General features: G+C 41.6%; 1 protein-coding gene across 7 annotated transcripts in view; it reads left to right on the plus strand.

Moving 5' to 3' along the window:
- Positions 1–20,516, plus strand: part of mkln1 (muskelin 1, intracellular mediator containing kelch motifs) — a 201,725-nt gene that overhangs the window by 153,285 nt on the left and 27,924 nt on the right. For 5 of the 7 annotated variants that reach the window (XM_072241601.1, XM_072241602.1, XM_072241603.1 and 2 more), the window contains one exon: positions 14,150–14,289. The exons of 1 other annotated variant lie outside the window; for it this stretch is intronic. In XM_072241601.1, the coding sequence (XP_072097702.1) occupies positions 14,150–14,289 (140 nt within the window). Of the gene's footprint in view, positions 1–7,651; positions 9,385–14,149; positions 14,290–20,516 lie in introns of those variants that run through there. One more of the 7 variants, XM_072241609.1, reaches the window with a different exon arrangement.

The following is a 20,516-nucleotide window of genomic DNA, read 5'->3' on the forward strand; positions in this document are numbered from 1 at the left end:
AGGAGAGCAGTAGTGATAGGGAATTCGTTAGTTAAGGGGACAGGTAAGAGGTTCTGTGGAAGAGATTGAGAATCCCGGATGGTCTGTTGCCTCCCTCATGCCAAGGTCCGTGATATCTCGGATCGAGTTCTTAGAATTCTCAAGAGGGAGAGTGAGCAGCCGGATGTCGTGGTCCATGTTGGGACCAATGACGTGGGTAGGAAGAGCGAGGAGGTCCTGAAAGGTGAGTTTAGGGAGTTAGGCGCCAAGCTAAAGGACAGGACCTCCAGGATAGCAATCTCAGGGTTGCTACCAGTGTCACGTGCAGGAGGGTTTAGAAATAGTAAGATAGCGCAGATCAACACGTGGCTGAAGACGTGCAGGAGGGAGGGCTTCTGATTTATAGGTAATTGGGCAGTTTTCCAGGGAAGGTGGGACCTGTTCTGGCAGGACGGTCTACATCTGAACTGGAGGGGGATGAATATTCTTGCGGGTAGGTTTGCTAGAGAGGCTCCGGTGGATTTAAACTAGATACGAGTGGAGAGGGGAACCAGAGTGTAGGAACAGCTGTAGGGAAGAAGGAAGAAAAAGAAAATAGTAAAGTTGTTTACATCGTTAGTGATAAACAGAGAGTAAGGGGTGGAAAATTTCTTAAATGCATTTATTTTAATGCTTGGAGCATTATAAGAAAGGTGGATGAACTTAAAGCATGGATTGATGCCTGAAAGTATGATGTGGTAGCTATTAGTGAAACATGGTTACAGGAGGGGTGTACTTGGCATCTAAATATTCCTGGATTTAATTGCTTCAGGTGTGATAGAATCGGAGGGACAGAGGGGGAGGTGTTGCATTGCTTGTCAGAGAAAATATTACAGCGGTGGCTTTGGCAGGATAGATTAGAGGTCTCCTGTAGGGAGGCTATTTGGGTGGAATTGAGGAACGGGAAAGGTGTAGTAACTCTTATGGGCGTGTATCATAGACCACCAAATGGGGAGCGAGAATTGGAGGAGCAAATTTGTAAGGAGATAGCAGATATTTGCAGTAAGCACGAAGTTGTGATTGTGGGAGATTGTAACTTTCCACACATAGACTGGGAAGCCCATACTGTAAAAGGGCTGGGTGGTTTGGAGTTTGTAAAATGTGTGCAGGATAGCTTTTTGCAGCAATACATAGAGGTACCAACGAGAGAAGGGGCAGACAACAGGAATTCTGCAGATGCTGGAAATTCAAGCAACACACATCAAAGTTGCTGGTGAACGCAGCAGGCCAGGCAGCATCTCTAGGAAGAGGTGCAGTCGACGTTTCAGGCCGAGACCCTTCGTCAGGACTAACTGAAGGAAGAGTGAGTAAGGGATTTGAAAGTTGGAAGGGGGAGATCCAAAATGATAGGAGAAGACAGGAGGGGGAGGGATGGAGCCAAGAGCTGGACAGGTGATAGGCAAAAGGGATACGAGAGGATCATGGGACAGGAGGTCCAGGAAGAAAGATGGGGGGGGGGGAACCCAGAGGATGGGCAAGGGGTATATTCAGAGGGACAGAGGGAGAAAAAGGAGAGTGAGAGAAAGAATGTGTGTATAAAAATAAGTAACAGATGGGGTACGAGGGGGAGGTGGGGCATTAGCAGAAGTTAGAGAAGTCGATGTTCATGCCATCAGGTTGGAGGCTACCCAGACGGAATATAAGATGTTGTGCTTTCCTGAACACCTACGCTCTGTCTGCCAGAGAAAGCAGGATCTCCCAGTGGCCACACACTTTAATTCCACATCCCATTCCCATTCTGACATGTCTATCCACGGCCTCCTCTACTGTGAAGATGAAGCCACACTCAGGTTGGAGGAGCAACACCTTATATTCCGTCTGGGTAGCCTCCAACCTGATGGCATGAACATCGACTTCTCTAACTTCCGCTAATGCCCCACCTCCCCCTCGTACCCCATCTGTTACTTATTTTTATACACACATTCTTTCTCTCACTCTCCTTTTTCTCCCTCTGTCCCTCTGAGTATACCCCTTGCCCATCCTCTGGGTCCCCCCTCCCCCCCCCGTCTTTCTTCCTGGACCTCCTGTCCCATGATCCTCTCGTATCCCTTTTGCCAATCACCTGTCCAGCTCTTGGCTCCATCCCTCCCTCTCCTGTCTTCTCCTATCATTTTGGATCTCCCCCTCCCCCTCCCCCTCCAACTTTCAAATCTCTTACTCACTCTTCCTTCAGTTAGTCCTGACGAGGGGTCTCGGCCTGAAACGTCGACTGCACCTCTTCCTAGAGATGCTGCCTGGCCTGCTGCGTTCACCAGCAACTTTGATGTGTGTTGAGAGAAGGGGCAGTGTTGGATCTCCTGTTATGGAATGAGGTGGGTCAGGTGATGGAGGTTTGTGTTAGGGAGCACTTCGGGTCCAGTGATCACAATACTATTAGTTTTAATATAATTATGGAGAAGGATAGGGCTGGACCCAGGGTTGAGATTTTTGATTGGAGAAAGGCTAACTTTGAGGAGATGCAAAAGGATTTAGGAGGAGTGGATTGGGACAATTTGTTTTATGGAAAGAATGTAATAGAGAAATGGAGGTCATTTAAAGGCGAAATTTTGAGAGTACAGAAATTTTATGTTCCTGTTAGGTTGAAAGGAAAGGTTAAAAGTTTGAGAGAGCCATGGTTTTCAAGGGATATTAGAAGCTTGGTTCGGAAAAAGGGAGATATTTACAATAACTATAAGCAGCATGGAGTAAATGAGTTGCTCGAGGAATATAAAGAATGTAAAAAGAATCTTAAAGAAATTAGAAAAGCTAAAAGAAGATACAAGGTTGCTTTGGCAAGTAATGTGAAAATAAATCCCAAGCGTTTCTAGCGTTATATAAATAGCAAAAAGATAGTGAGGGATAAAATTGGTCCCTTAGATAATCAGAGTGGACAGCTATGTGAGGAGCCAAAAGAGATGGGGGAGATTCTGAACAATTTCTTTTCTTCGGTATTCACTAAGGAGAAGGATATGGAATTGTGTAAGATAAAGGAAACAGGTAGGGAAGTTACGGAAACTATGATGATTAAAGAAGAGGAAGTACTGGAGCTTTTAAGGAATATAAAAGCGGATAAGTCTACGGGTGTTGACAGGATATTCCCTAGGACCTTGAGGGAAGTTAGTGTAGAAATACCAGGGGCTCTGACAGAAATATTTCAAATGTCATTAGAAACGGGGATGGTGCCGGAGGATTGGCGTATTGCTCATGTTGTTCCATTGTTTAAGAAGGGTTCTAAGAGTAAACCTAGCAATTATCAGCCTGTGAGTTTGACGTCAGTTGTGGGTAAATTAATGGAAAGTATTCTTAGAGATGGTATATATAATTATCTGGATAGACAGGGACTGATGAGGAACAATCAACGTGGATTTGTGTGTGGAAGGTCATGTTTGACAAATCTTACTGAATTTTTTGAAGAGGTTACTAGGAAAGTTGATGAGAGTAAAGCGGTGGATGTTGTCTATATGGACTTCAGTAAGGCCTTTGACAAGGTCCCGCAAGGAAGGTTGGTTCGGAAGGTTCAATCGTTAGGTATTAATATTGAAGTAGTAACATGGATTCAGCAGTGGCTGGATGGGAGGCGCCAGAGAGTGGTGGTGGATAACTGTCTGTCAGATTGGAGGCCGGTTACTAGTGGTATGCCTCAGGGCTCTGTACTGGGTCCAATGTTGTTTGTCATATACATAGTCATAGTCATACTTTATTGATCCCGAGGGAAATTGGTTTTCATTACAGTTGTACCAACCAAGAATAGAGTATAAATATAGCAATATAAAACCATAAGTAATTAAATAGTAATATATAAATTATGCCAGGAAATAAGTCCAGGACCAGCCTATTGGCGCAGGGTGTCTGATCCTCCAAGGGAGGAGTTGTAAAGTTTGGTGGCCACAGGCAGGAATGACTTCCTATGACGCTCTGTGTTGCATCTCGGTGGAATGAGTCTCTGGCTGAATGTACTCCTGTGCCCAACCAGTACATTATGTAGTGGATGGGAGACACTATCCAAGATGGCATGCAACTTGGACAGCATCCTCTTTTCAGACACCACCGTCAGAGTCCAGTTCCATCCCCACAACATCACTGGCCTTACGAATGAGTTTGTTGATTCTGTTGGTATCTGCTACCCTCAGCCTGCTGCCCCAGCTCACAACAGCAAACATGATAGCACTGGCCACCACAGACTCATAGAACCTTCTCAGCATCGTCCGACAGATGTTAAAGGACCTCAGTCTCCTCAGGAAATAGAGACGGCTCTGACCCTTCTTGTAGGCAGCCTCAATGTTCTTTGACCAGTCCAGTTTATTGTCAATTCGTACCCCCAGGTATTTGTAATCCTCCACCATGTCCACACTGACCCCCTGGATGGAAACAGGGGTCACCAGTGCCTTAGCTCTCCTCAGGTCTACCACCAGCTCCTTAGTCTTGTGACAAACTTTGTACACCATGTGACAAAGTTTCCTACCGTAGCGCTGTACTCAGCCTCATCTCCCTCGCTGATGTATCCAACTATGGCAGAGTCATCAGAAAGCTTCTGAAGATGGTAAGTCTCTGTGCAGTAGTTGAAGTCCGAGGTGTAAATGGTCATATACATTATAGATGTCCAGGACCTATAAGAGTCATATACAAATATACATTAATGATCTGGATGATGGGATGGTAAATTGGATGAGTAAGTATGCAGATGATATTAAGATAGGTGGAGTTGTAGATAATGAAGTAGGTTTTCAAAGCTTGCAGAGAGATTTAGGCTAGTTAGAAGAGTGGGCTGAAAGATGGCAGATGGAGTTTAATGCTGATAAATTTGAGGTGCTACATTTTGGTAGGATTAATCAAAATAGGACATACATAGTAAATGGTAGGGCATTGAAGAATGCAGTAGAACAGAGGGATCTAGGAATAATGGTGCATAGTTCCCTGAACTATATGGAATGTCATGTGGATAGGGTGGTGAAGAAAGCTTTTGGTATGCTGGCCTTTGTAAATCAGAGCATTGAGTATAGGAGTTGGGATGTAATGTTGAAATTGTACAAGGCATTGGTGAGGCCAAATTTGGAGTATTGTGTACAGTTTTGGTCACCGAATTATAGGAAGGATGTCAACAAAATAGAGAGAGTACAGAGAAGATTTACTAGAATGCTACCTGGGTTTCATCACCTGAGTTACAGAGAAAGGTTGAACAAGTTGGGTCTTTATTCTCTGGAACGTAGAAGGTTGAGGGGGGACTTGATAGAGGTACTTAAAATTATGAGGGGGATAGATAGAGTTGACGTGGATAGGCTTTTTCCATTGAGAGTGGGGGAGATTCAAACAAGAGGACATGAGTTGAGAGTTACAGGGCAGAAGTTTAGGGGTAACATAAGGAGGAACTTCTTTACTGAGAGAGTGGTAGCTGTGTGGAACGAGCTTCCAGCAGAAGTGGTTGAGGCAGGTTTGATGTTGTTTAAAGTTAAATTGGACAGCTATATGGACAGGAAAGGAATGGAGGGTTATGGGCTGAGTGCAGGTCAGTGGGACTAGGTGAGAGTTAAGAGTTTGGCATGGACTAGAAAGGCCAAGATGGCCTGTTTCCGTGCTTTAATGGTTATATGGTTTATATGGTCAATGTATGTACAGTGTAGTTTCACTTACCAGAATTGGGAAGACTCCAATAAATTGCAGTTTCGTCACAGTTAAATGCTTACACCTGACACAATCGGCAATCACCTCTGATCTGGGCTGACATTTATGTGCTGGGCGGCACCTAACTAATTAATTTGTTTATTTCGGCTTTTTTCTTAAAGATGTGCTGGGTGCATCCTGGCTACCGCTGCACCCGCTGCGTTCTTCGCGGCAATGTATCGGTCCACGACCCGGACGTTGTGGACCACTGCTTAAACTTGGAAGCTGCTTCGCCTCCGAAACCAATTAAACCACCCATGACTACCTTTAAATTCCACTTGCACAACACTTTCATCATCATCGTCCAGTGCTTTCTGTTTCAGCTTTTAAAAAGACTGACGGAGTTCTCCTTAAGCATAAGAAAACTTAACAGAACAGCACGCTTTGTACACCCATCAATCCACTCAAGCAATAGACTTTCCATTTTACCCATTATTGGATGCCGACTAAGAGAGATCACTTTGCTACGAGCAGAACCAACAGTAACATCGGTAGCTTTCAAAATTCTTTCTCTCTGCATATAAATAGTGCGAGTGTTGGACGCAGGCAAATTCAACATGCGGACAATGTCCTTACTTCGTTCACCACTATCGAAACGCTTAATTATGTCTAGTTTTACGCGAAGTGTAATACCCTTACGAGCTCTTTTAGGCTTTTCCGATACCTTAGAACTCATGTTGCTAACAGATGCTCAAAATAAATCGAGATAAAGCACATGTTTAAGCAAAGCTGGCTAGAATGTTTTATCGTAATAGTGGAAACACCTTCTGTTAGCGAAAGCAGGTAACTAATGTAGGTCTTTCATAACGGCGAGGTGTCGTAAAGCAAACGTTTGGAAAACGGGGGCCATCTGTAGTATAGTGACCAGAACTGTAGTCTAACCACTTTGTAAAGTTGCAACATATTTTATAACTTTTTTAATTCTTTGCTGCTAGATGCTGCCTTCACAAAGCTATCTCCCCAAGGAACCATGGACTTCAACTCCATTTGCTCAGTTAAACACATTCCTAAATGTCCTACTGTTTACTCTGTATGACCTATCACTGTTTGACTTCCCAAAATGCACCACCTCATATTTGTCAGGATTAAGTTCCATCTGCCAGTATTCTGCACATCTTTCATTCTGATCTCTTAACTCTTTAGACCATCTTTGTCATTATCTGTGGTACCAATTATCATCTGCAAACTTATGAATTGTACATCAGTATCCTACACTCAAACAAATCATAAACAATAAAAGTTCCAGTGTTCATTCCTGTAGTATACCACTTATCACAGGCTTCTAATCAAAACAACATCCTACCACCTCACCATTTTCTGCATCCTATCCCCAAGCCAGTTCTGGATCAGGGCTTGCCTTGGATCCCATTTGCCTTGGCCTCCTGGATCAAGCTATCATGAAAGGTTGTGTCGACCTCTTTGCTAAAGCCAAACATACAACTTTTACCCTATTTACCAGCCGCCTTTGTTACCACCTGAAAAATCTCAATTAAATTAGTGAGGCAGTATTTCCCTTGCAGAATGCCATGCTAGCTGTCCTCTGGCTTTCCAAATGATCAGCCCCTTCCTTTCCATATGCACAGTATATAATTGCTATCATGTTGAATTTTGTGTAATAATTTATCTACTACTCACCTAAAGCTTGTCGGCCTGCAGTTACCTGGCTTAAAGGAAAAATGTTACCTATCTTTAAGTCTTCTGGAACCTCTCTCGGGCTACTAAAGATGTGAAAATCTCGGTCAGTACCCCAGCTACCTCCTCACTTGCAAACTGAGATAGATCTTAGCTGCCTTTGGAGCTTTATCAATCCTTCTGTACTCTGTAATATCTAAGATCTCTGCCTTTAATTCTAACATGCTCCAGGCCATCAGTGCAGCCCTCCCTGAATCTGCTAACAATTGCATATTTTTTATGAATAAAGATGAGAGGTATTCATGTTGAACTTGGCTCATTCTCTTTACTGTCTGTATACTCATGACTGTGTTGCCACCCACAGCTCCAATCTGCTAATTAAGTTTGCTGACGACAGTACACTGACCTAATCTCAAATAATAACGAGGCAGGCTACAGAGAAGAAGTCATCACCCTGACATGGTGGTGTCAAGAAAACAATCTCTTCCTCAGTGTCACAAAAACAAAGGAGCTGGTTGTGGACTGCAGGAGGAATGGAGACGAGTTTGTCGCTATTGACATCAATTGAGCTGGGGTTGAGAGGGTGAACAGCTTTAAGTTCCTCGGCATAAACATCACAGGATCTCACATGATCTATACATACTGACTGTGTGGTGGAAAAGCACACTCTTTCACCTTAGATGGTTGAAGAAATTTGCTATGGCCCTCCAGATTCTAAGAACTTTCTATAGGGGCATGATTGAGAGCATCCTGACTGGCTGTATCACTGCCTGGTGTAGGAACTGTACTTCCCTCTATCACAGGACTTTGCAGAGTGGACAGCCCAGCGCATCTGTAGATGTGTACTTCCCACTATTCAGGATATTTACAAAGACAGGTGTGTAAAAAGGGCCGGAAGGATCATTGGAGACCCGAGTCACTCCAACCTCAAACTGTCCCAGCTGCTACCATCCGGGAAACGGTACAGCAGCATAAAGGCAGGACCAACAGGCTCCAGGACAGCTTCTTCCACCAGGCCGTCAGACTGCTTAATTCATGCTGATGCAACTGTATTTCTGTTATATTCACTATCCTGTTGTACATAATTATAAATTACTATAATTGCACATTTGAGCGGTGATATGACGTAAAGATTTTTACTCCTCCTGTATATGAAGGATGTAAGTAATAAAGTCAATTTATTTCAATTGCCTGACTACCCTCCTACTCCAGATATACTTATGCCTTGGGGTTCTCTTTAATCTTTCTTGTCATCATAACTTCTTCTAATTCGGTTTTCTCCTGCACACTCTATATTTCTCAGAGGATTCAATTGTAATTGCCTATCCCTGTCGTATGCTTTTTAATTCCTGAGCAAACATTTAATGCCCCCTACCATGCAAGGTTCTCCAAAATTGCCATGTTTGTCTTTCACCATTCCTGGAGATGTTTTATCCCCTGGGACCCCCTGGCCCTGAACTTTGAAAAGATTTCCACTTGCACAATGTTTAAGCATCTGCTCCCGATCTACTTTTGACAGTTCCTCTTGTGTACTTGAAACCAACTTTCCACGTACCCTCTCCCCCCCCACCTCTGCTGACAATATTAAGTTGACCAACCTTGACACATTTATAAAGAAATGCTGTCCCTTCATTAAAGACATCCCATTCAATAGTGGGAGTGTTAAACCTGCCCTCTATTACAATCCTACTGCTCCTGCTCCTAAACTTCCATGATTTGCTTACGTATCTGTTACTCTTAATTGTTGCTGAATATAATGTAAACCCATCAAACCTCTCAATCCTAAATTTCACTCAAGGCTTCAATGGATGATTCCCCTAGGAAAACGTAATATTGTAATTCCAAGTGTTGGTTCATGCTCTAAGCTCACCAGTGAGATTACTATGTTACATAATGTCCATCCGTCAAGGTTTCTCATGAACGTTTAGTTTAAATGTAATATTGACGGCAGTCAGGGGAAGTATCTTCTTAATGTTGAAGTGCAATGTTGGTTTGGAGTTTCAGCAAATTTTGAATGCAAACCAAATAATGTCTCTTTAGATAGAAGAATAATGGAAATGTTATTTGGAGGTTCCTGTTGGTGACTAACAATAAAAGCAAGTTACCTCTGAGTGAATGTGAAATAATTGACTGTTTCTCAGTATGCGTATGGTGATTCTGATTAGATAAGGTCAATTACCACCTATGTCTCATTGAGGAAACTTGTACTCTTCAAGAAACTTTTAAGACGTACAGCTGCAGATAGATTTACAACACGGTTCAGTTGCTGTTTCATCTAGTATAACTTGAACAAGTTTTTGCCCATTACTTTATTTGACCCAGCTTTAGTTCTGAATCACATCGATGAAATACACTCAGTGGCCACTTTATACAGTTCCTCCTGTGTTTAATAAAGTAGCCACTGAGTGTATGTTGGTGTTCTTCTGCTGCTGTAGTCCATCCGCTTCAAGGTTAAACGTGTTATGCGTTCAGAGATGCCATTGTTGTAAAACGTGCTATTCGAGTTGCTGTCGCGTTTCTGTCAGCTTAATCCAGCCTGGCCATTCTTCTCTGACATCTCTCACTAATATGGCATTCTCGCCCACAGAAGTGCTGCTCACTGGTTTTTTATGTTTCTCACACTGTTCTTTGTAAACATTAGAGACTGTGTGAATATCCCAGGAGATCACACACAAAATGATGGAGGAACACAGCAGGTTTGGCAGCATCTGTGGAAATAAACAGTTGACGTTTTGAGCCGAGATCCTTCATCAGGACTTGGCAGATTTTTAAACACAAACACGAGGAATTCTGCAGATGCTGGAAATTCAAGCAACGCACATCAAAGTTGCTGGTGAATGCAGCAGGCCAGGCAGCATCTCTAGGAAGCGGTACAGTCGACGTTTCAGGCCGAGACCCTTTGTCAGGACCCTTCCTGGCGAAGGGTCTCGGTCTGAAACGTCGACTGTACCTCTTCCTAGAGATGCTGCCTGGCCTGCTGTGTTCACCAGCAACTTTGATGTGTGTTGCTTGGCAGATTTTTTCATGTTTGGGATCTCAGGAGATTGGCATTTTCTGAAATACTCAAACCACCCTGTCTGGCACCAACCATCATTTCACCGTCAAAGTCACTTAGATCATATTTCTTCCCCATTCTGATGTTTGGCCTGGACAACAACTGAACCTCTTGACCATGTCTTTTTTCTTTTATGCATTGACTTGCTGCCACTTGATTGGCTGATGAGGTATCTGTATTATCAAGCAGGTGTACCTAATAAAGTGGCTACTGAGTGTACAACTCTTAAGGAAGTGCATGGTCTGAGGTTGGAGCCATCCAAGATTTAACTAAACCAGTGTGAAAGGGAACTCTGAAACTGATTTTTTAAAATTTTAATTCTCATTTGATAACATCTTTAGAGCATTAGTCCAAAACTTGGTGTTGCAATCATTTGCACATGGTTTTAGATGTGCAAACTAAATCTGGTAGTCTAATTTATGATAACATTTTTGAGGAATCTATATTCTGGCTGAACTTTTAGAAAAGTTAAACACAATAGATTCTGCAGATGCTGGAAATCCAGAGTAAAACACTGGATGCTGGAGGAACTCATCAAATCAGGCAGCATCTGTTTTGGGTAGAGACTTTTCATCAGGACCGGAAAGGAAGGAGAAGATGCGAGAATAAGAAGGTGGACGGAGAGGAAGGAGGTCAAGTTAGAAGGTGATAGATGAAGCCAGGTTGGTCAAAAAGATAAAATGCTGGGGAAGAAGAAATCAGATAGAAGAGGAGAGTGGTCCATGGGAGAAGGGGAAGGAGGAGGGTCCCAGAAGGAGGTAATGGACAGGTGAGGAGAAGAGACAAAAGGCCAAAGTGGGGAATTAAAGAAGGGGGAAGGAAGGGGGTGAGTGATAAATACCAGAAGTTGGAGAAATCAATGTTCATGCCATCAGGTTGGAGGCTACCTAGATGGAATAGGAGGCACTGCTTCTCCAATTTGAGAGTCCTCTCATCGTGGCAGATGAGGAGGTCATGGACCGAAATGTCAGAATGGGAATAGGAATTTAAATGGTTGGCTACCGGGAAATCCGGCATTTTGAGATGGAGCGAAGGTGCTTGACAAAGTGGGCCCTTAATCTTCATTGGGTCTCAGCGATGCATAGGGAACCCTGGATGCAGTAGATGACCTCAACAGATTTGCAGGTGAAGGGTTGGCTTACCTGGAAAGACTTTCAGGCCCTGAGTGGAGGTGAGGGAGAAATTAAATGGAAAATTAGAAATCAGTTGCTGCATTTCTCCACTTTTGACCAGGGAAGAAATTCAGCATATTTCCATGTTATAAAGCGGTAATAAAGCAATCATGTTTTTTTGACAGTGTCTATGGAAGTTCCATTTGGAAATCTGTAATAAATAAAATGCATCAATTGGGACACAGCCATCTAATGAGAAAGGAAAATCATGGAGAAATATTGTTGCAGAAAGACAATTCCCATTTGAATTGTAATAGCCCATGTTCAACAAGATGTGCATTCCAGTATTTCTGAAGTCCAGAAGGTCCCCTTACCCTTCAGAGAAGCCAATATTTGTATTTAGTGTTTTTAAAAAAAAAAACAGCATGTTAGGCTTCACCTATGGAAAGAAACAATTATCATTTGAGGTCAAAGATCCTTCAGGTCAAAGCAGTCAGAACTGGGGATAAAAAGAAAACAGGTTTGTTTAAGTTGGTGAAGATGTTGGTGAAGAGATGCATATGTTAAAGGGACTATCTCTGTTAGGTAGAGGACAGTGTTGTGGGGATCAGTTGAAGAGATCACCTTCTTGAAGAATTAATGGGTGCAGTTAGAATGAAAATGAACATACACTATGAAATGTAGCTGCCAAATGCAAGGAAAGTAAAAGCTGAAGAATACAGAGCTTTGAGAGAGATATCCAGCAAGTCAGCTTGCACTGATGGAGTGGCAAAAATTGTGCCAATATCACAGATGAATGACTTGCATTGTTTTGATGCAAGCTGAGTAAGAGGTTCCTGGAGTTAGTTGTTCAAAATAATTTTATTATCAAGGTACATGTATATCACCATAAACAATCCTGAGATTTATTTTCTAGTGGACATACTCAATAAATCCATAATAGAATAACAACTAGAACAGAATCAATGAAAGACCACACTAACATGGGCATTCAGCCAGCATGCAAAAGACAACAACTGTGTAAAACTGTGAAAAGAAAGATATAATGAATAAATAAGGAAAAAATATCAAGAACATGAGACAAAGAATCCTTGAAAATGAGCCGACAGGTTGCGAGAATATCTCGGTGATGGGGGCAAGTGAAGTTGAGTGAATTTATCCCCTTTGGTTCCAGAGCTTAATGGTTGAGAGGTTAAATCTGTTCCTGAACCTGACGGTGTGAGTCCTGCAGATGCTGTATCTTCTTCCTGATGGCAGCAGCGAGAAGAGGCATGTCCTGGGTGGCGGGAGTCCCTGATGATAAATGCTGCTTTCCAGTAACAATGTTTGTTGTAGATGTACTCAGGGGTGGAGAGGGATTTCAGTATAGAGTCTGAAAGGAGACAATGTGCTATGGCATGAGATGAAAGTTTATGCTGGCCCTCGTCATATTGCTGTAAAAAGCCCCAGATGAATGGATCTGAGTGGGATGGAAAATTGTGGTGCTCAAATCTTTGAGTCACCTTGTAGACTGGATGCAGTACTCTGCAAAATGGTCAGTCTGTGTCCACTTGTTCTCTGCATTGTAGGGGTGACCATATTGTAACCTTTGAATGCTAAACGCTTACTGGGCTATGTGCAAGTGAGACACACAGAAAATGCCGAAGGAACTCAGCAGGCCAGGCAGCATTTATGGAAAAAGGTACAGTTGACATTTCAGGCTGAAATGCAGGACTGGCCCAAGCCCTCCGGCCCAAAACGCCGACTGTACCTTTTTCCATAGATGCTGCCTTCCTGCTGAGTTCCTATGGCATTTTGTGTGTGTCGCTTGGATTTCCAGCATCTGCATATTTTCTCTTGTAAGTGTAAGTGAATTACTGTTTGGTTCTTTGGATGATGGGAAGAGAAGAGGTTTAGAAAAAAGAGGTGATGTACAGCAAGAACCCAAGGCATAGATCAGATCTGCTTTTGATGCTGGTAAGGTCACAAGAGATGCCTTTCATTTCTTAATCTTCCCATGAGATTGCATCCACCTGAGAGAAGACAGTTTTAGCTAATATCTCCATCAGAAATCTAGCACTTTCATCAGTATTGCCCTGGACTGTTAGTCCGTTACTTAATGATCAGATTTCTGGGATTTAACCTGGCAACTAGATTAGGGTGAAGATGTTACCAATTTAGCTATGATTGGCATTTTCAGTACAAAATAACCTGATCATTGTTATCCTTTGGCTTGCTTACTCATTTTGTAGCTTTCTTGAGCTTTATTGCTTTTTTTTCTTGATGTAAAACATGACAACCAATTTATACATAGCAAATTCTTACAACTGGCAGTGTTATAATAACATTTTACATTTGGATGAACATTTTACAGAATGAATACCTATGCAGATATAACCTTGCTATTCCTCTTCCCTAATGGCTGTCCACCACAGCTGGTGGATGGGAAATTTCAGATAGTAATCATTGGGGTATTTCCTTAGTGAGAAAAAACGGTTTGTGTGTTCTGATCCTTGACCCATTTCAGTCTTCGTCCCCAGCATGTCCTTAAAGCTTTGATGATAAGTTGGTTCTGTTTGATGCAAACTTTTGAGCATTGTATTCAAGCAGTTTTTTGCAATGTCATCATTCTGACAACCTTGTCTCTTAGAATGATAGTCCCATGAATTTATGCTTTTGTTAGATATTAAATGAGGCTGTACATTTCTGAGTGCAGGTTCACTACTTGTTCGGTGGGAATCCTGGCAAGTCGTGCTCTCCGAAGATGAGACTGGATGATTTTTGGTCATTAAAGCTTTGCCGCCCCTCCAAGGACTACCTCCTGAGACATTGCAGATATCTCATCAGGAAGCACAGGTGTGTTACAGCCCAGTTTCAAACCTTTCCCAAGGTAATAAAACATAACATCTGAGACAACAGTGGAACTTTTAGATAACCGGTAAAGGCATAGCTCTTGAGTTGTCTGTTAATCTTTCATGGAAACTTAGAAAACGTACAGCATAATATAGGCCCTTCGGCCCACAATGCTGTGCCGAACATGTACTTACTTTAGAAATTATTTAGGGTTACCCATAGCCCTCTATTTTTCAAAGCGCCGTGTACCTATCCAGGAATCTCTTGTCTGCCTCCATCACTGTTGCTGACAGCCCATTCCACGCACTCACCTCTCTGCATTTTTAAAAAATAGAACTTACCCCTGACATCTCCTCTGTACCTACTTCCAAACTCCTTAAAACTGTGCCCTCTCATGTTAACCATTCCAGCCCTGGGAAAAAGCCTCTGACTATCCACACGATCAATGCCTCTCATCACCATAAACACCTCTATCAGGTCACTTCTCATCCTCCTTTAGGTGCCAGAGCTGGCAAAATGCTTGCCATTTTCTCTCTCTCTACCCCCCTACCCCCCCCCCCGCTCTCTACCCCCCCCCCCCCCCGCTCATTTCATGTACTGGGCAACATCTTTGCTTCATTCATGTAATGAGCAGGTACAAAAATTGGGTGTGACATACATATATGAATAGGGCTTCTTATAAGGTCAAGCACTAAACCAAGATGAAAGAAATGTATGAATTCCAGAGCTGCACAGAAATATAGTGATAGTTTAAGACATTATCAAGATTATAGCCTATCACTACATTTCAGTGTATAACTGGTACAATAACACATATAATAATGTAATAATATGACAAAGTATTGCACGGTTGCACTCACTAATTATCATCAAATATTATCAAACAAGTAAAGAAAAAGACGGTAATCATATATTTTACCAATTTAAAAGTAATTACCTACTTACCAAATGCCACCAATGAGAAGTTTCACAGTAATCTCCACGAAGGGTCAGGGGTAATATGTGTTCAGGGTTCTGAAGCAACTCTTGTCCTGGTGTAATCTGCTGATCTGTGGTACCGCAGCCATGATGTGACACACAGCTCAGGATTCCACTGAACTAGAGGAGGTCTGTGTAGTTTAACAAACATAAGTGATGATACATGATCTGTGAGAATTCTTGAGCGTGTTGTTGTTATTATCAAGTTCATGTGACTGAATCCTCTCTCACATTCAGCAGTACAAATAGGAATAACTTGTGAACAGCTCAGTAATGGGCGTAAATCTTGGGGGATGTGGCGTCCACGATCCTCCACATAATCTCTGAAGGCATTTATTACAGAGGAAGAAGAAAGCTTAAACCTCTTACAGAGAGATGATGTTGCAGCTTCTCCATAATTAGGCAATATTTCAGCAGGCCAGTTATCATTTTATCAAGGACACCCATTTCATTTAGCAGGGATTTATACATACTTTGGGGTTTGGAAGTTTGAGAACCTTTCAAGGATGTTGCCGTGAATATACGGTGCTGCAAATTGTTTATAAGACTAGTAAGAAACTGTAGATAATTAATGGAGACAATTTTTGTTGTTCCTTGTCAAGGTAATTTCTCCAAACTTCCCCTTTTCAACTGCCTCTTGAGCTTCTAGAGTTTTTCTACCAGGTTGCTCTTTCAGTCCATGCAGTGATCTTAAGCTCCGTTAGATTAGTTTGTCTGTATAAACAACTGTAGTAGTGTATTTCTGTAAACACTGACAGTAAACCAAGTTCATGCAACATGTCATACATTAGAGCTAAGTCCAATAGAAACTGTTCTGAAGAGAGTCTTTTCAACAGACCTTCAAAGGTTTTTCTGTCACTCCCAGATCTTGTTTCATCCTTCATTGCTTTTTCAAAATGAAAACACAGTGCTTCATAATTTTGCCTCACTACTGAAACGGTTCGAAATGAGCCAGCTACCCACCTGGTGCCCAGAACACGGCCTATTTTGCAAATTTGTTGTTCTAGTTGAGGGGCATTTTCAGACAGTTCCTTTTGATTTAGAGGTATACTATAAACAGAGTACAACTTGTCCATAAATGATTGAAAATGATTTATTCCATGAACTTCTCTCACCAAATCACCTACTGCAAATTCTAATATGTGATTAAGACGGTTCCAAATTATCACATCAGGATAATGTTCCTTGAGAATTGTAGCAACACCAGATTTGACACCAAGCATTATGCTCGCCCCATCACTAGCAAATGCTACAAGGTTGTGTTTCAACTAGTCATCAAACCCATAGTTATTGAGACAGTTCAATAGATGCTTAGCAGTAGTTACAGCTTTCTGATCAGGCAGTTCTATTAGATCTGAAAACATAAAATGGGGATCACCTTCCTTATCACTTTCACATTTCAAATAAACTATTAGGGTGGTATTAATGCTCAGGCTTGTGATTCATCAAGGAGAACAGAAAATTTGCCATTTATCTGCTTGATATGCTGGCAAATTTTCTTTTTCATATTAATAGCTATGTGATTAATTATCTCTTTAGCACTAGTGTGGGAATCCAGTCCAATTCCAATGTCAATACCATTTTTATTTGAAGTTCCAATAAGCCAAAGTGATCAGAGTAAGATCTGTCATTCTGAGCTAAATAATATGCAGAACGAAAAATTGAACAAGTTGCCTTTAGATGCGAAGCATTCATGGTGTCACATAATTTTCCAAGAGAATCTTCACTAGCTATATTTTCAACACTTAGAGCAGCAATGTGAGCTTTTGATAGTTTGTGATCAACAATTTTTTTTTGAGAGACTTCAAGCGTGTACTTCGATCGGCTCCATAATAGGATACTTGGTACATCTGCCATTCCTTTGACAGCCTCAAACTCTTAGAAGTGACAAGTGTCAGATTGCTTTTGTTTGCACATACTTTACACCCAAGTTTATCATCCTTGGAGTCTAACCAGGGATAAGTTTCCTTCTTTTTCTAACCACATTTCTTCAGTCCAAACATCTGAACAGGGATACAAGCTGATTTCGAAGGACCATTAGTTTCAGAACTGCATTTGAACCCAGTTAGAAAATTTGAACTAGAAACATGCGAAACACAGCTTTTGTCACTTTTACTGTTATCAGTCTTTTGTACGTTACTCTTGTTATACTCAGCTTGTTTACGAAAGAAAGAAGTTAAAATTGTTTGCTTAGAAGCCATAGGGTTGTTAGTGAGAAAAATTTACTTTTGTATTACCACCACAGATGTAGCCTCACTAAGTGCTTTTTTCACACATAATTTTGCTATCAACAGGGATATGCTTCTGTGACATGTCCTCTAGCCACACACTTAATGCTTTCTCAGTCTTTGCAAGCACTTTATTACGAACCAGAGAGACCATTTTTGCCGTTGTAGGGGTAGCACTAACATTTCCAGGAATTTCAGCTTCTTTCTGCTTTATTGTGCGAATGCTCGATTCGTTCTTACCTACCTTACGGCCCACTTCCGCAAGTGACATGCCACGTTTCAAAAGATCTAAGCTTTTTATTTTCTTGGCAAACAATGCTCAAACAACGAGTGCTGGGCAGAGACTGAGGATCTGTGAAATGGCAGGAGGCTACAGCAGGGTATGCTAGGACAACAGGTCGAGTGAGGAGGAATTTCACAAATACCTAAATTAAAAAAAACAATCACAGCTCCAGGATTTCACCAAAAACAATCAAGTATCTTAATGTTATTAGTGGTATTTTCCCCACCAGCCACCACCCCCTCTCCCCAACCCCCGCTTCCGTAAAATTCCTTCTATTTAATATGCGGCTGCTGTTAAATTCCCCGCTTGTTTATTTTCTCTTTCAATATTTTTATTAGCTTCTACTTAAAAGAATAGAGTACAAGAAGATGTATATTATAAATCAAAGAAAAGATAAAATAATACCAAATACATTGTATTAGAATCACACTTGCAATCACTTGCCCCTATATTCATGTAAATTCAATTAAATCGTAATGTTAAATTGTAAATTAAATTAAAGATAATTTTATTATACAGAAAAAAAATCTAAACCCACTACCAAGATCAAAGCTGTTTGGTAAAGAAAGAAAAAAGAAAAAAAATCCTTATCATAAAGTGAAATATGTTATTAGCCACCATCTGTACTTTAACAGCAAGGTAAAGGTTTTGAAAATAGTTCATAAATGGTCCCCACAGTGTTTGACTAGATTCAGAAATCGAATAACGGATCTTCTCTAAATTTAATCATGACATAACATCGCATAACCATTGAGTGTGAGTGGGACCGCTTGTTTATTTTGACTTTTATTTTTACAGAGGTGCCGGAGCGGTAGCTCTGGCAGCAATTCACTTCTGGAAAAGGCCGAGTTCACTCAACCTATTCTCATAAGGCATGCTCTCCAATCCAGGCAACATCCTTGTAAATCTCCTCTGCACCCTTTCTATAGTTTCCACATCCTTCCTGTAGTGAGGTGACCAGAACTGAGCACAGTACTCCAAGTGGTGTCTGACCAGGGTCCTATAAAGCTGTAACATTACCTCTCAGTTCTTAAACTCAATCCCACTGTTGATGAAGGCCAATGCACTGTATGCCTTCTTAACCACAAAGTTAACCTGCACAGTAGCTTTGAGTCCTATGGACGTAGACCCCAAGATTCCGCTGATCCTCCACACTGCCAGGAGTCTTACCATTAATACTATATTCTGCCATCATGTTTGACCTACCAAAATTAATTACCTCACATTTAGCTGAGTTGAACTCCATGTGCCACTTCTCAGCCCAATTTTGCATCCTATCAGTGTCCCGCTGTAACCTCTGACAGCCCTCCACACGATCCAGAACATCCCCAACCTTTGTGTCATCAGCAAGTTTACTAACCCATCCCCCTACTTCCTCATCCAGTTCATTTATAAAAATTATGAAGAGAAGCGGTCCCAGAAAAGATCCCTGAGGCACACCACTGGTCACCAATTTATGCTTCCATGTTTTTGCCTGATAGCTTCATATTTCCCCTTACTCCAGTTAAACACTTTCCTAACTTGTCTGTTCCTATCTCACTCCAATGCTATGGTAAAGGAGACAGAGTTGTGATCACTATCTCCAAAATGCTCTCCCACTGAGAGACCTGACACCTGACCAGGTTCGTTTCCCAATACCAGATCAAGTACAGCCTCTCCTCTTTTAAGCTTATCTACATATTGTGTCAGAAAACCTTCCTGAACACACCTAACAAACTCCACCCCATTTAAACTCCTTGCTCTAGGGAGGTGCCAGTCAGTATTTGAGAAATTAAAATCTCCCACCACAACAACCCTGTTATTATTACACCTTTCCAGAATCTGTCTCCCTATCTGTCCCTCGATGTCCCTGTTACTGTTGGATGGTCTATTAAAAAAAAACACCCAGTAGAATTATTGACTTCTTCCTGTTTCTAACTTCCACCCACAGAACTAACAGAATATATTGAAAGGATGGTTTCAGATTAGCCTATTTTTGAAATAAGCATAATCTGAAGTCATTTGATAAGCTGAAGATTTTAACCATGATCAAAAGTTTATTTTACTTCTGCTTTCCTATTCAATTATATCCACTCTCATCACCAATTTGCTCTTTAATTTATTCTTGGCTGAAATTTTGCATGTAGCTACAGAGCTCCCAAAACTATAACAGGTGTGTTATTTTTCATTCCAGGGTGGTTATTTGATTATAATGTCGGGAGGTCAAATGGGTCCACACACAGATCTAGCCGTGATTGAATATCCCCTTTCCCAGGTTTTCTGTTTGATATTATCTGATCAATGTGTCAGAAATGAACATTGATAATAGTATAAAATGGGATAATATACTTGCAGTTTGTATTGGCTGCTGAGAAATACTGCTAAAACTGATTTTAATAAATTTCAGGTAGTAGACTGGATTTTTTTTCCTGTTGAATTTTTTAATTGCATTGCAAGGTGGAGCTTTTACAGTGAGTTATCCTGATCCTTTGGCATGTTTTTGCAGGCAATCCCTAATTAAGCTGGTAGGTGATGTCCGGGGAGTTCTGGGTGTATAATTTTGTAGAAGACCACAAGGAGTAGTGAAACCAATTAATAGTTCTTCCAGTGGCCACACATTTTAATTCCACATCCCATTCCCATTCTGATATGTCTGTCCACGGCCTCCTCCACTGTAAAGATGAAGCCACACTCAGGTTGGAGGAAGAACACCTTATATTCCGTCTGGGTAGCCTCCAACCTGATGGCATGAACATTGACTT

This window comes from Mobula birostris, chromosome 23 (genome assembly GCF_030028105.1).
Source record: "Mobula birostris isolate sMobBir1 chromosome 23, sMobBir1.hap1, whole genome shotgun sequence".
Classification (NCBI taxonomy): domain Eukaryota; kingdom Metazoa; phylum Chordata; class Chondrichthyes; order Myliobatiformes; family Myliobatidae; genus Mobula; species Mobula birostris.